This window comes from Lepisosteus platostomus, chromosome 2 (assembly GCF_059453375.1).
Source record: "Lepisosteus platostomus isolate fLepPlt1 chromosome 2, fLepPlt1.hap1, whole genome shotgun sequence".
Lineage (NCBI taxonomy): Eukaryota > Metazoa > Chordata > Actinopteri > Semionotiformes > Lepisosteidae > Lepisosteus > Lepisosteus platostomus.
Genome location: NC_142612.1, coordinates 66,301,692 through 66,314,960, shown reverse-complemented (window position 1 = coordinate 66,314,960; position 13,269 = coordinate 66,301,692). Strand labels below are relative to the sequence as shown.

Sequence of the window (13,269 nt, the reverse complement as noted above, 5' to 3'; positions counted from 1 at the left end):
TGGAAACTTCAAGGCAAAAAAAACAGCAGAAACAGCTGAGGTCTAAACAAGCAAGCACATCAGTTAAAGGCACCAGTTAGTATTAGTGAGCTTGGCTGGAGCAAAAAGACAGAGAAGGGGTTTCCCAGGCCCAGAAACCACTGTCCACTACCGTATCAATGCTTTAAGTACTGCTGCCAGTGAGGCACTACAGCTGAAACTTAATTCCTTATGCATTCTTTACCAATATTAAACAGACGAAGGCGATTTGGCTTTTTTATTTAAATTCAAAAATAAATTAATCTTGATAAATTAAGTCAAAATTCAATTCAATACTTATTCACTGACTGCACTTCCTTACCTGTTGCAAGCTGAGGATGAGAGTTTTTGCACACTGAATCTTGTCCGTTTGCCTTGTTTTACTTAGCGTTTCTTTGATGATATCCCCATAATCGTTGTAGTACTGAAGGAAATAAATATTGAAATAAGACATTCAAAATAATAATTCAGAAAATTACATTACAAAATACATTTCCTCACATTAAGAAATGTATAATAGAGCTGGTCGGTACAAAGAGGACGCTCACCTTCATATAGTGTTTGAAGATGTCAGCAGCTGCGTGCATGTCAACAATGTCATAGATGATGAGCTTGCTGAAGGCCGCCAGCAGGTTCCTCCTCTTGTGTAAGGCCTCGATCTTGTTAGCTTCATCCTCTTCGTCACCCTCTATGAGCAACAAATACAGCAATGAGCCCAGGATACAATTTCACTGTACAAATCACACCTGCAGACTTTACCACAGATAAACACAAATCAAAACCAACAGCTGTAAGGGTCACATCTCAAAGTAGTCCTCCAGGTCAATGACTATAATAATCTCCCTGCATCAGACCCGAACAAAACATTTCAAGAAAAGAGTTTTCCAGAATTCCCACTCCTGACAGAATCAGAACAGCTTTTAATCCTACTGAAAGCAGTTATTTTACAGGAGAGGGGGACAGTCAATAGACTTTGCAGCTCAGTGACAAAACTTAAAATAAACAGCAAATAAAGCTCACTGAATTGGAACAATATTACATACAGCCTCATCATCTGACTGGCTGCTCCATCGGCCCGCCTTACCCATGCTTTGGTTCTCCTCATCTTGATCAATGAAAACATGGTCCAGAACGAAGTTGAGGAGCTCGTTCTGCAACTGCGTGTCTGGATTAAAAACCAGAGGCTGCAGCCCTTCCCTGCTCCCTGTGGTCAGCTGATGGCTGAAGATCATGAGGAGATCGCACAGCAGCATGAAGGCCTGAAACCAGGAAAGCATCTGGGTTTAACACTGTGATCACACCCACACCACAAGAAATAGCTAAGTGCACAGAAGAGAGAATTACTGTCTCCCTTACCTGTTCCTTGACGGGAGTGTTGACATTGGACAAGCACTGCTGACAGACCGCGAGGAAAGATTTGACAACTCTTCTTAGTGCAATAAGATCATCCTGGACAATAAAACAGCACAGTAATGGTACACAGGAATATCCTTTATGCTGCAGCGTGATACTTCACATGCAATTTAAAGTAATAGTGTACCTTGGATGGGGAACCTTCTGTTATCTTGACTAGTTGCCATAAAATGGAGTAATGAGAACATTGCAGAGCCTGTACTGCAATCTGAAAACAGGGGGAAAATTTAGGCAAATCAGACAAATGTGAATAAAGTAGTGGCGCTCCAGAGCACAATGCAACACAAAGCTTGAAGCAAGACATCCAAAATCGTTTATTGATAAGGATCCGACCATGGATTAACATTAAAAGTTTAAAATTATGATCACTATGAGCTTTAACTTCACATAAACAATATTCTTAGTAAAACAATTCACACTCAGACAACTATTCAGCAGTTTTTTAAATATATGCACCCAAGTCTAGAATATTATTAATTATACACTTATTCCTTAAATAACTGAACATTTTATACACTTTTGTGTTTAATGTCATGCTTTATTATTTCAAAAGCTTCATTAAAGCTTAAAAGTTTCATCACTTCAGGGTACATAGCCTTTTACCTGCTCTGGCATTGATCCCTGCTCAATACCAGTCTTCAGCAACCTGTAGCAATTCCCAAACAAATCCCATCTCGTAAGATCATGTGCGCTAAACAAGGAAAGAAAAAAAATCATTTTTGGATATCTATAGGATCAAATAAAAGACTTAGGATCTTTGAAAATCAATGTAGAACTACTCTTTAATACAAGACTAGATTCAGGATGCACCTACTTATGAAATGCTGTTAGCCTCTTGAGAGTGGAAAGCACATTGTAAATGTCGTCGTCATCTGCCTCTTCACCCTAAGAATATAAAAGGTGCTTTATCTCGAAGAAACAAATAAAGCCTTATCTGCACAGAAAAGGAATGAAATGAAAATAAAATGAATAACTCATTTAGCAGTACTGTTGTTTTAAAGGGTGATTAGCACTGCTGTCTCACAGCGCTGGGGCCCTAGGGTTCAATGGCTTGGGTGCTATCTGCATGGAGTTTGTATGTTCTCCCTACTTTCAGGTGGATCTCCTCCGGAGTGCTCCACTTCCTCCCACAGTCCAAAGACATACTGTTAGGTTCAGTGGCTTCTGAGAAAACTGCCCCCCGGTAAGTGTGTGCGCATCTGCGTTTGTGGCTGCCCATCCAGAGTGCATCCTGCCTTGTGCCCGTTACTGGCTGGGATAGACTCTGACCCCCCCCATACACACACAACCCTCCATTGGATGAAACGGTCAGAAAATGGATGGATGTGGTTTTAAATGACTGCATGTTTCTTTTTAACTATCTCCTGTAATTTCCTGAAGACTGTCAACCTGCAACTTACAACTGGAAACCCACTAAAGTTAAGCAGGTGTGAGCCTGGCCAGTACTTGGATGGGAGACCTCCTGGGATAGGTAAGGTTGCTGCAGGAAAAGGTGTTAGTGGGGCCAACAGGGGGCACTCTCCCTGCAGTCTGGGTGGGTCCTAATGCCCCAGTATACTGACAGGGACACTATATTGCAAGAAATACGCCTTCCTTTTCGAGTGTTTCTCGAAAAGAGTAGGGGTGTTACCCCAGTGTCCTGGCCAAATTTCCCACTGGCCTTTACCAATCATGGCCTCCTAATAATCCCCATCTCTGAACTGGCTTCACATCCCTCTGCCCCCCCCCACTGATAGCTGGTGTGTGGGGAGTGTACTGGTGCATCATCCAGGTGGGGCTGCACACTGGTGAGGGTGGAGGAGAGTCCTCATTGCCTGCAAAGCACTTTGAATGGAGTGTCCAGAAAAGCACTATATAACCGTAAGGAATTATTAACTGAATAAAACATTCCTTGTTCCGTACCTCCTGTAGCAGGTCCTCCACCGAGTGGCTGAAGCGATCCACCATCTCGTCAATCAGCTGGCTGCGGGCAATGTCCACTCGGTTCATGATGGTGTACTCCTCACTGCACAGGATGCTGTACGTTTTACTGCAGGCTTCCAAAACCTCAGTCTCAGTGTGCTTTTCCACTACAAACTTGATCTGCTTTAACAAGGCATCTAGGTGCTGAGAAAAGAGAAGGACAACTTTACTAGGATCCTTACATTAAATGGCTGCGATGAGCAGATTTTTTTTGCAGTATCGGTGAAAAGAAAAAGAGAAGCACAACAAAGCTCTTACTTTCTCCATCCTCCCAGCGCTGTACACATCAAGGTCAAAATACTGAGGGATCTGCAGGAGGTTTGCCACTTTCTCAGAATCTGCCTGATACTTTAAAATAAAGTTGAAAAGGCTTATTTAATTACATCATAGTCCACATTCACACCTTAATTAACATGAGCGAAAAACTGCGTTCTCCTCAATTCTGAAGATAGGTATTGATCTAAATAGCTACTATTCCTAACAGGCATTTTTAAAATGAATGATACACAATGTGCATCTGCGTGGATAATTATAAGCAAGTAACTCTGGATACAAGGGTGGCAAATAGGTCAGTCGAGACATTAATCTCACCTTTGAGAGCAACATTGGAAGTGCCATAATGAAGTGTTCCGTTAATTTATTTTTGTCATCGATCTGTGTTTTTCTCTCTTTGGCAGTCAGAACCTGAAGAAAGATGAATTGGTTTTTAATAGAAGCACCTTATGCGTTTAAAAGTACAAACTTTCAAGGTTTTTATTCTTCATGAGTAAACAGATACTTCATCTGGGATATAAGATACCTTAAAAACACTTAAATCAAATATATGAAATAGGCAGAAAAATCAATTTCACACCCAGAGACTCCTTGACTTGAGAAGATTCAAACTCCACTTTTATTCACCACGTTCCAATAAGGCGGACAATGCAACAAGAGCACACCAGGCGCATCTAGAGTCCACAGGCAGTATTCATCAAGCTTACCCTTTTCCCAGTCCCTCTGCCTACTGGAGGGTGTGCCTCTGCTGCTTGCCGAATGGTGCACACCAGCAGCTCGATCAGTGCACTCTCCTGCCTGTCCGACAGCACTGCAAGAGAAAGACAAATCCGATGCGCACATGGCAATGCAACAAATATACGCTTTCGACGCACCAGCAGATCCATCTAGTGTTCATTACCATAACCGATACTTAATATTGATCTTCTGAACATAGAGGTCACTTTTACCAAAACAGGTGTTCAGGTGTTCATTTTTTTTAATACAGTCTTCCATCGGCTACCTGAACGATGCACATATCCATATACAAACTAAGAAACAGATGGGCTTATGGGGATCTTTTTGAAGTCACCCCTGAAATGAGTTTGAATTTTCTTTACCTAAATTTCATCATATTTAAAAATAAATCATCCATCCAAATTTTTTTACAGTACAGAGTCTTTCTGCAATACCTTATGTAAGGGAAGAGAGCAGAAATAATAACACTGCACTCAAATTTTTATGCTCAGGACCGAGAGAAAGCCTTTAGAAATCGGAACTGGAAAACAAATTGCAAATCGTGGTCATTTTCTCATTCGGCCAGTTTGTGCAGAATTACAAACCATTTTATATTCAGTACCTTCCTCTCCTTGCACAGGTTCCTCCAGCAGCAGCTCCGTCATGCACTCCCAGTCTTTCAGAAGTTCCTGCGAGCTTTCCCACAAACTGTCCACCAAATACGCAGCATGCTCATGCAGCTGCCGTTCAAGAGAAAAGAATTTTTCACGTAACGAAAACACCAGATTGAAAACGATCACTACCAGGAACCCAATACTGAACTGCGCCAACTGAAGAATATTTAAAATCCTCTTGCGTTTCTGTAGTAGCATCTCGCAGCCTGATTTTCATCACATTTCAGACACCAAGCAAGGTTGGGACTGGTCAGTACAGAGGGAAATCAGGTGGTATGTGTATATGAATTCCACTCTGGGCTTAAATGATCTGGCCAGCCTACAGTTCCCCTTAATTAGATTGGTGAAGCAACTGATCCCTTCTCCACCTGATCTGCTGTGCAGCGGGGCTGAAGGGGTTCTCTCCACTTGGGGTTCTTTTGGAGATGAAAAGCACTGGACAAATGCAAGATACCACTTACCTCACTTTCTAAGAAGAAAAGCACCAGCATTCTGATGAGATTTCCATTTGGGCTGTTTCTCCCCCTTCTTTTAGCCAAGGCCTCTTCTGCCTGGGGATCATGCCGGCTAAACAGCCTAAAACATTAAAGCAAATAAAACGTGTCCTTTAGATCCAGAATTCTTTTTATTTTACAGAACAAAATCATTTTTCCATTTTTCTAGAAGACAGCACACAGAAATTGGAGTACACACCGGTAGAAAGTGGTATTCGGCATGTATTTTCACGCCTCTAGTGCTGTGAAATTCATTCAGAAACAGGCTTGAACATTCACAGTGCTGCCACCATCTGGGCATTTGTGGTAATACATCTATTTAAATACACAAGGTCTGAGAAACTAAATCAAAGAACGCGTTTCCTTTCTTCTCTTTTCAGGAGGGAATAAACCTTTACTTGTTCCTTTGCAGCCTATGCATGCTGACGCAGCTACCTCCTTGAACTAAATCAAAGAAGACTGAGTCTAAGAAATGTTCTCATGTTAGGCAAAAAGTGACTGTTTCTGTAAAAAATCGAATGAAATATCTTTAAAAAGCTTAAGGCCTGAAACAAATTCCTGTAATTGTAGGAATTTAGAGCAGAGGTACATGGTGTGACAAAAATAAGCACCTTCAAAAATAAACAAGCACTTCCATTAACATCAAACGTTTAGCAAGTACACAAGAAACGGCAACATAAAAAAGTCACTTTAATCTTCGTCACATGGATAAATTCCCTTCAGACAAACACTTTTGATTAGCAAAAGGCACCTAAAAAATAACAAGGCCCTAAAACTCCTTCTCCTTAGACGGGAAAGGAAAGACCTGATTTACAACAGCTCTGTGAAAAAGGAAGCAGGAGGATATATAAACAACAGAGTCAACCACTGTTCAAAGGCTGTAAAGTCAAATTTTACGAGAAAAACAGGGGCAACTGGTGCTTAACCGAGGAAGGAGGGAAGAGGACTTACTTCCGATGCAGGAACTCTCCCGCTGCCACAGCCACAGGGCGGTGTGCCGAGTACACCAGATGGTACACGTTCTCACAGTCCTCGTTGGACAGAGCGTCTTCGCTCCCCCTGCGACATTCAACACGCTCGTTAGGAAAGCGGGAGGCCGTGCGAAAGCGTGCTTCGACATCTGCATCTGACGAAAGGGGGTTGTGTTTTTGGCGACGGACGGACATTAGCTTGAGGTGCAGAGCGGGATGGCGGGGGGCGGGGGGCGGGGGGCGAGGGGCGGAGGACTGTTATGGTGTCTCATACTCACTGCAGAATTAACGTCACCAATCGGATGGCCTCGACCGCAACATCGTATTCCTTATCAAGTGTCATCGATACAATACGATCCTGGAAGAAAAAAGGCAAAAAGACATCTAGAGACCACAGACACTGTTTAGATCTGCTTTGGCAGTACGTGCCCATATACTAACTGCTGTCTGTCCAATTCTCAACACTGATCTCAACGCTAGTGAAAGGGGTTTGCAAGAATTCTTCAATGGACTCTGAGGAGCCAAGAATGATGAAAGGGATCTGGAAACTCCACTCCCCCCAACAGCAAAATTATTAAAGTTAAGTATAATACAACTTAAATACAAGTATGACGATGCCAAGCAAGCTAGAGATCACAAAGGTGAGAAAAGCAAAAGGAAAATGCTTTGCTTCAGCATAACTCTGGGATTTTCAAAGGCTCTACTTGAAAAGAAAAAAAAAACAGAAGAGGAGACCAGGATGAAATGCTCTGAAAGTGGTCCAGTAAATGTACTTGTATCCATGCTCTCAAGGTAGGCTTGGGTCTTCAAAATAAACAGTTCAGTGGGTTTCCTACCTTAAACCTGTTGGTAAACAGCTCCAGTTTGGGGAAGAGTTCCCGGTTTGTATACAAGTTTTGAAGAGCTTTCAAACACTTCAGCCTAACTTCACCTTGCTGTTAATAAAAGAGCAAAATTAGTAAGCAAATTCCACATACAACACTCAAACTAATCAGGTGATTAAGACAATCAATAACTTTCAGCTGAGCTGTTTAAAAATATTAAAAATTCCAATCTCAAGAATTGTAAAATTGATATAACTGAGAACCAGTGCTAATTTCGCAGTAATTCAGGAAACATTTTAATAAGAATTCTTACCCGATCATGCAGTGTCCAGCCCACATACTTCAGGTAACTATCGTTTAGAAAAGCATCACTGTACATCTTCATCCACACACCAATTTCTTCTATACAAATAGCCCTGATCTCAGCAATAGCATCCCTGCAACAATATGCCAAAGAATTTATTTCAGTTCAAAATAAACGCAAATAACCCACTTGAATTCTGACTGGAAAGCTCGGAGCACTCACCTATAACGGTGAACAAAAATGCCCTTAAAAATTGAATTCATCATGTTTTCAATTTCATCTTGGTTCTCTTGGAGCTGCAGAATAAAACACGAACCATCTATCACAAAAGTAATAACACCTATACAAGGTTAAAGGACTTTCACTGCATAAGATGCCAGTTATTCATTACGATGGACAGAGCAGTCAGCTCAACCCCCCTTAAGTGAAAATGGGCATACATGACTTGTTTTACTCCTATCTACACTTTCACTGCAAGAGTAATGTACTGGACTTTTACTTTTGATGTACTTTTAATAGAGTAATTTGAGGATTTTTGACAATTACTCCACTTCAGTACTGTAAACAGGTTTTAAATGCATAAAAAGTTCTAATTTCTGACCTCTTTTCTCTTTTCTAGCAGCAGTTCTAATTTCTCATTGGCTCTCTTTCCAGCAATTTTGTTTCGCTCTGCCTCATACTGTCGTTGTGTGTTATCCTGATGAATACTGAGATTCAAGGCCACATTGACGAGAGCTGTCATGAGCTTCATAGCTGTGGAAGATAAGGAAAAGGAGGTTTAAGGGAGAACAGTACTTCTGTTCTCGATCTCTGGATAGGATACTTACATCAACATGTTCACTACAAGCTTAGACTACCGCTATGCCCACCAACATCACAAAGGTATGAAACCACTACAATTCTGTACTTCAGAGGCACAGCTCAGTAGAGCTGCAAATGAAAACACTTGATCAATAAGAAGCACCGCAAGAAACTGACCATTTTAAACACCATCAGGATCAATAAAATCAGCCTGTGAACCTTGGACCAGCAGGACAGCTGCAGCAAAAATCTAGGGACCTGACTGTATATCAATCTTAAAAATCAAATATCATACAGTATGCTTAGGAGGATCAAAAGAGCGATCTCCTGTGTCACCTCACTGTGACACAAAAAGGATTTCTCCTGTCTCCGTGCCGTGAGTAAACAGTGGCTGCTTTCACTTAACTGCAAAAGCATTGCTCTTCAAAAAAAGGTCTACTTTAAACTCACTTCTGAGACATCACAGAGCATGTGGCTAGCCTTGAATTAATCTGTCAAAGCACATAACCTTGCTTACCTGCCAACGTGCTGGTATGCCTGAAGGCTCTGACTTGAGAATCTGAGAGACCCGTCAGTAGAGAGATTACCGTGTCCATCATGTACTCATCATAAATTATACTATACTGGCACTGTCGGATCAGGACTCCAATAAATTCACAGAAATTGTACCGGAATTTCTTCCACTGAGGTCCTGGCATAGTGAGAGGATAATCACCACTATCCTGGAAAAAAGAAATCAGGTATTGGACAAAGGGATGAGAAAACTCTCTCGATATTCTGTACTCAAAGCCCTTATAAATAAGCTACCTTCTTGGGTTTTCAAAAAGTAACAGTGGCGAGTTACCGACTATATCAAAGCACATTTTCACACACCACTGACATCATATTCTGGGAAAAAATAGAAGTGAACTTGCACCTGAGACAGAACAGTTAAGAGTTGAGAAACTGAACTGTTGAAAAGAGTGTTCTGTCACAGTTAATCTAAATATTGACTACTGTGAAATAGAACTGTAAATATTTATAAAAGGCATTGCAACTGTCAAGACTAGTAATTACCAGCCTAAGAGGTATCGCTGTATTAAGGGTTGCTCTCTGAAATTGTATTTTGACAGAAGCCAACTGGAGCATTGCCAAAGAACACTGTTTGCTCATTTTGGCTTGAATTTCACAAAACAAGCAAGATGAGTAAAAACTGTTAAAAGATGTCTGTGCAACTCTTTACTGTTGTAAAATTAATTGCAATCTGATTAAGCAAATGTTATCCAAAACAAAAGTAATCCCCTGACAACCAAACTAGATGCAGACTGCATCTTTAATCAAATCACCTCATCAAATTCTTCTGTCATTTTTCGGATGATCTCTGCATTTTGCATGTTGCGAAACATCTCAATTCTTACAGTGCCTGTAAAAACCCACAAATATGAAATGTTAGTTCAAATGCCTGAAAGGTTCTCTTTATAAATACATGACAAAAACCTCTTTACTGAAATGTAAATGAAAAAATAGCAAACAGAATGATTCACCTTTTCTAGAAATCAGCTTTTTCCAAAATGCACAAATCAGTATATCTAAAACTAATTTTCTGTTAACGTTCAACTGTATTTCACAACATGGAACGCAAACTAATGGGCTAGTAAGATAAGGCAGGGTTTAGCAAAGTATAACTCCTTCTCCTGAAACCACTCGCACCACAAGTTCAAATCCAGTTCAGGTTAGAAATTAAATCTGGCACAGATATCGTCTTATTGGCTGTTCGCCCACGGAACAGGGCAACCAAGCAGCTTTGCTTTGTTCAGGGCCCGGGACTGAACAGCAGCGAGTATTCAGCCTTGATTTCCAAGACGACCCTTCGTTGTGTAAAGGAGGAATCTCTCTCTCGCGGCGCGGGTTTCTAAACACCAGCGAGCACAAAAGTCGCACCCAACCACAAACAAAAACGGGGAAATATTACCTTTACAACCAGAACACTGAATGAAAAAGTTGATCAGGTCCAGAAGTGCTATATCTCGGTCCTGTTTGTAGGACTCAATCCAGTCATCCACGACAGACTTTAACAAAAGAATGAAAAGAGCGTTAAAGGGCCTTCGAGTTTATTGTGATCGAAGCGACTAAAAAGGAGAGGATGTGGCGAAGGAGGGAGAAAAGGGCACCTGCATCGCGCTCTTGCCCATCTTCACCACCTCGAACAGGGTGACGGGGTCGCCCTCCCCGTTCTGCTGCGCCACGCCGTTGGCCTTCCTGCCCCGGGGGACGCCCACGTGGCTCTTCTCCGCCGGCGTCTTTCGCGGCTTCTTGTTGGCAGACTGGAGGCGCAGAAACACAACAGGGGATCACACCCGGCTTCCTCGATGCCTCGAACGCGCGCTCAAGGAGCTCCGAAGCGCCGCGGGTCGCTACGGCTCCCGAGAGCGCTGCGGCTCGGCGCCCGTTTCCCGCCATCTGCGGCAGCAAAGGGGTCTCCTCTGGGGCTCTGACAGGATGTCACTAGATGAGGAGGAACCCCACTGAAGCCCACATGGTGAAAATATACTGCAGTGTGTTCCAGGCCAGACAAAAAACCTCTAAGGAAAGGCGCAATCTAATCCCTCCCCCCCCGCAGCCTGTTGGCCGCCTTTTTAGCTTTCTAAACAAAATTCACAGATTAAACTTTTAGTTTGTGTGCGTCTTTGCAGCCAGTCACACTGAGGCTCTTGAGCACGCTGCCTTGTCAAGGGCCCTCTCAGGCCCTCCCGGTGTACGGCTGATGCATACCGGTGGTCGGCCAGGACGCCCCCTCTTCCTCTTGCCTTTGTCTTCCAGCTCTGCCACACTGACAGCCAGACTGACCGTCTCGGCCTGCCCAGACTCGTTAGTGGAGTCCCTGCGACATACAAATCAATTAGCGAATGAGTGACGGGTAAAGCCAAAAGCCAGAATTTATGGCTACAGCAGGCTGGCAGAAATCTCACCTAAATCCAATCAAGAAACATACCAAAGCACAGTATTGCATGGATTTTCACAAACAAGACCACATCTTGGGTCAGATAACACACAAGGGAGACTTATTAGAGACTTAATACATAAGGAAGACAAACAAGATGATAGCTCACCATAGGAGGACTGAAATCCTAAACTTTAAAGGCTGGTATATACATATCCCTTCTCAAGAAAACAATCTTAGAAAGCATTATAGATTGAAGAAATGCGACTTTGGTGCATGCTTAAATCAGCACATTAAGGCAAGATGAAAAAGAAAACTGAATATGACCAACATCTGATAAGTCTGATCACTATGTATCTGAATATCCATGAATATTTATACTTACTGTAAAACTGGTAACTCTGAAGTTATCATTTTGTAAAGTAGTTTCCACCTCAGGAGGGCTTTAACAGAATTCAGAGATTTCTCCAAGTGCTTTATTATCGTTATTAAACACGTGTGAGAACATGCAATGGAACTGTCTTCTTCTGCATTCAGATGACTTCAGGAAAGTCATATCCCACAATCTAAAAAAAAAGAGAAAAACACACTGGTCTTACAAAACCATCCCCATTAAAAAAAAAAATCTGTATAGCTCGAAACCACATGTGTAGTACATTTTAGTTGTTCAAGTTAAATTCACAAAAAAATACATTTTAACACCAGAGCACAGAGACCATTTTGCTGCTGTTCATTCAAAAACCAAACAGGCAGCACAGTTCAAGGAAAAAGTGAGAACAGAGACACCAACTGGCATTTTCATGTACTGCAACAAAACCAAAAAGTCCAAAACGGTGCAGCAAGGGATTAGTTTTAAAACAAAAATAGTACAACCTGTTCAAGATATACAGTTTCAGATTAAATAATTCCAGTCCAACCACATTTTTATGTTTTCTTTATATCCACAGAAAAAAAACTTGCTTACCGATTCTTTAAACACATTAAAAAAAATATTTAGAATGGAAAGCCTAAATTCCAATGACAGTTAATATTTTTGCACATTCCAGTTGGGTTGTGCAAGCAACTGGAAAATGAACTTGCTCCCATAAACTGGAGTTTAAGGGTATATGGTAGGAAAGCAAAATAAAAGTACAGTTTGTGATTTTAAAAGCAAGCTTGCATGATCATTTTCTAAGCCACTTAATTATACAATAAAAAAATAAAATGACAATAATGTAAATACAATTACTAATTTCTTCACAAAATCTTAAGTTTTTACTTTTCAACAGACTGAATGTCATCAATATTGTCCTTCATGGAACCACTAGGGGCAGTATGAACCACAAAGTATTTTTACCTACATTAATAAGAACACTGACAATTTAAACCCGCTGATGAAAAATTGACTGTTCAATTCTGCTTTGAAGTAACATCTATATTATTGTTCAACTGCACTTTTCTTGGTTTACCGCTTAGTTATTTCTTGATTAAACCAGATGTGAAAAGAAGCTTGACAAAATGTGTTTTAAAAGATTTGGACAACAGTAGGGGGCAGGCTAAGAAAGACTTAATTTAAATACTCCAGAGCAACCCCCACACACATTCAAGATTACTACTTATCAGGCCCTGAGATGTCATTAAATGTGGCACTGGACTGACTGAATTAGCACTTTTCACTTTAGGATCTGTCAGACCACTTCAATGATGCACTTCAGAATGAGGCAAATCTGAACTCGATCAAGACGACACCAATCTAGATTCTGAAATGTCCTGGGCACACACATTTTCTAAATAAAATAAACTTTCACTCGGGAAATGATCATGAGGAGATCCAAGGGGCAAACCGAAATGCTCCTTTTTAAGCAACAATAGCCATCTCTTTTCAAAGTGTTTTACCATCCCTAACAGAATTTAGATGA

General features: G+C 41.3%; 1 protein-coding gene across 2 annotated transcripts in view; it reads right to left on the bottom strand.

The window, feature by feature from the left end:
- The window catches only part of stag1a (STAG1 cohesin complex component a), a 44,543-nt gene that overhangs the window by 7,014 nt on the left and 24,260 nt on the right, over positions 1–13,269 (bottom strand). Inside the window, exons 2-26 of one of the 2 annotated variants that reach the window (XM_088613930.1) lie at positions 11,757–11,937; positions 11,203–11,311; positions 10,602–10,754; positions 10,403–10,499; positions 9,777–9,853; positions 8,969–9,173; positions 8,252–8,403; positions 7,873–7,946; positions 7,660–7,783; positions 7,359–7,457; positions 6,801–6,880; positions 6,503–6,610; positions 5,519–5,633; positions 5,006–5,123; positions 4,374–4,477; positions 3,985–4,077; positions 3,652–3,741; positions 3,334–3,537; positions 2,246–2,316; positions 2,035–2,122; positions 1,559–1,639; positions 1,375–1,467; positions 1,103–1,277; positions 567–706; positions 341–442 (exon numbers count right to left, since the gene is read on the bottom strand). In XM_088613930.1, the coding sequence (XP_088470056.1) occupies positions 341–442; positions 567–706; positions 1,103–1,277; positions 1,375–1,467; positions 1,559–1,639; positions 2,035–2,122; positions 2,246–2,316; positions 3,334–3,537; positions 3,652–3,741; positions 3,985–4,077; positions 4,374–4,477; positions 5,006–5,123; positions 5,519–5,633; positions 6,503–6,610; positions 6,801–6,880; positions 7,359–7,457; positions 7,660–7,783; positions 7,873–7,946; positions 8,252–8,403; positions 8,969–9,173; positions 9,777–9,853; positions 10,403–10,499; positions 10,602–10,754; positions 11,203–11,311; positions 11,757–11,785 (2,781 nt within the window). In that variant the 5' untranslated portion in view covers positions 11,786–11,937. Of the gene's footprint in view, positions 1–340; positions 443–566; positions 707–1,102; positions 1,278–1,374; positions 1,468–1,558; positions 1,640–2,034; positions 2,123–2,245; positions 2,317–3,333; positions 3,538–3,651; positions 3,742–3,984; positions 4,078–4,373; positions 4,478–5,005; positions 5,124–5,518; positions 5,634–6,502; positions 6,611–6,800; positions 6,881–7,358; positions 7,458–7,659; positions 7,784–7,872; positions 7,947–8,251; positions 8,404–8,968; positions 9,174–9,258; positions 9,282–9,776; positions 9,854–10,402; positions 10,500–10,601; positions 10,755–11,202; positions 11,312–11,756; positions 11,938–13,269 lie in introns of those variants that run through there. The other variant, XM_088613938.1, reaches the window with a different exon arrangement.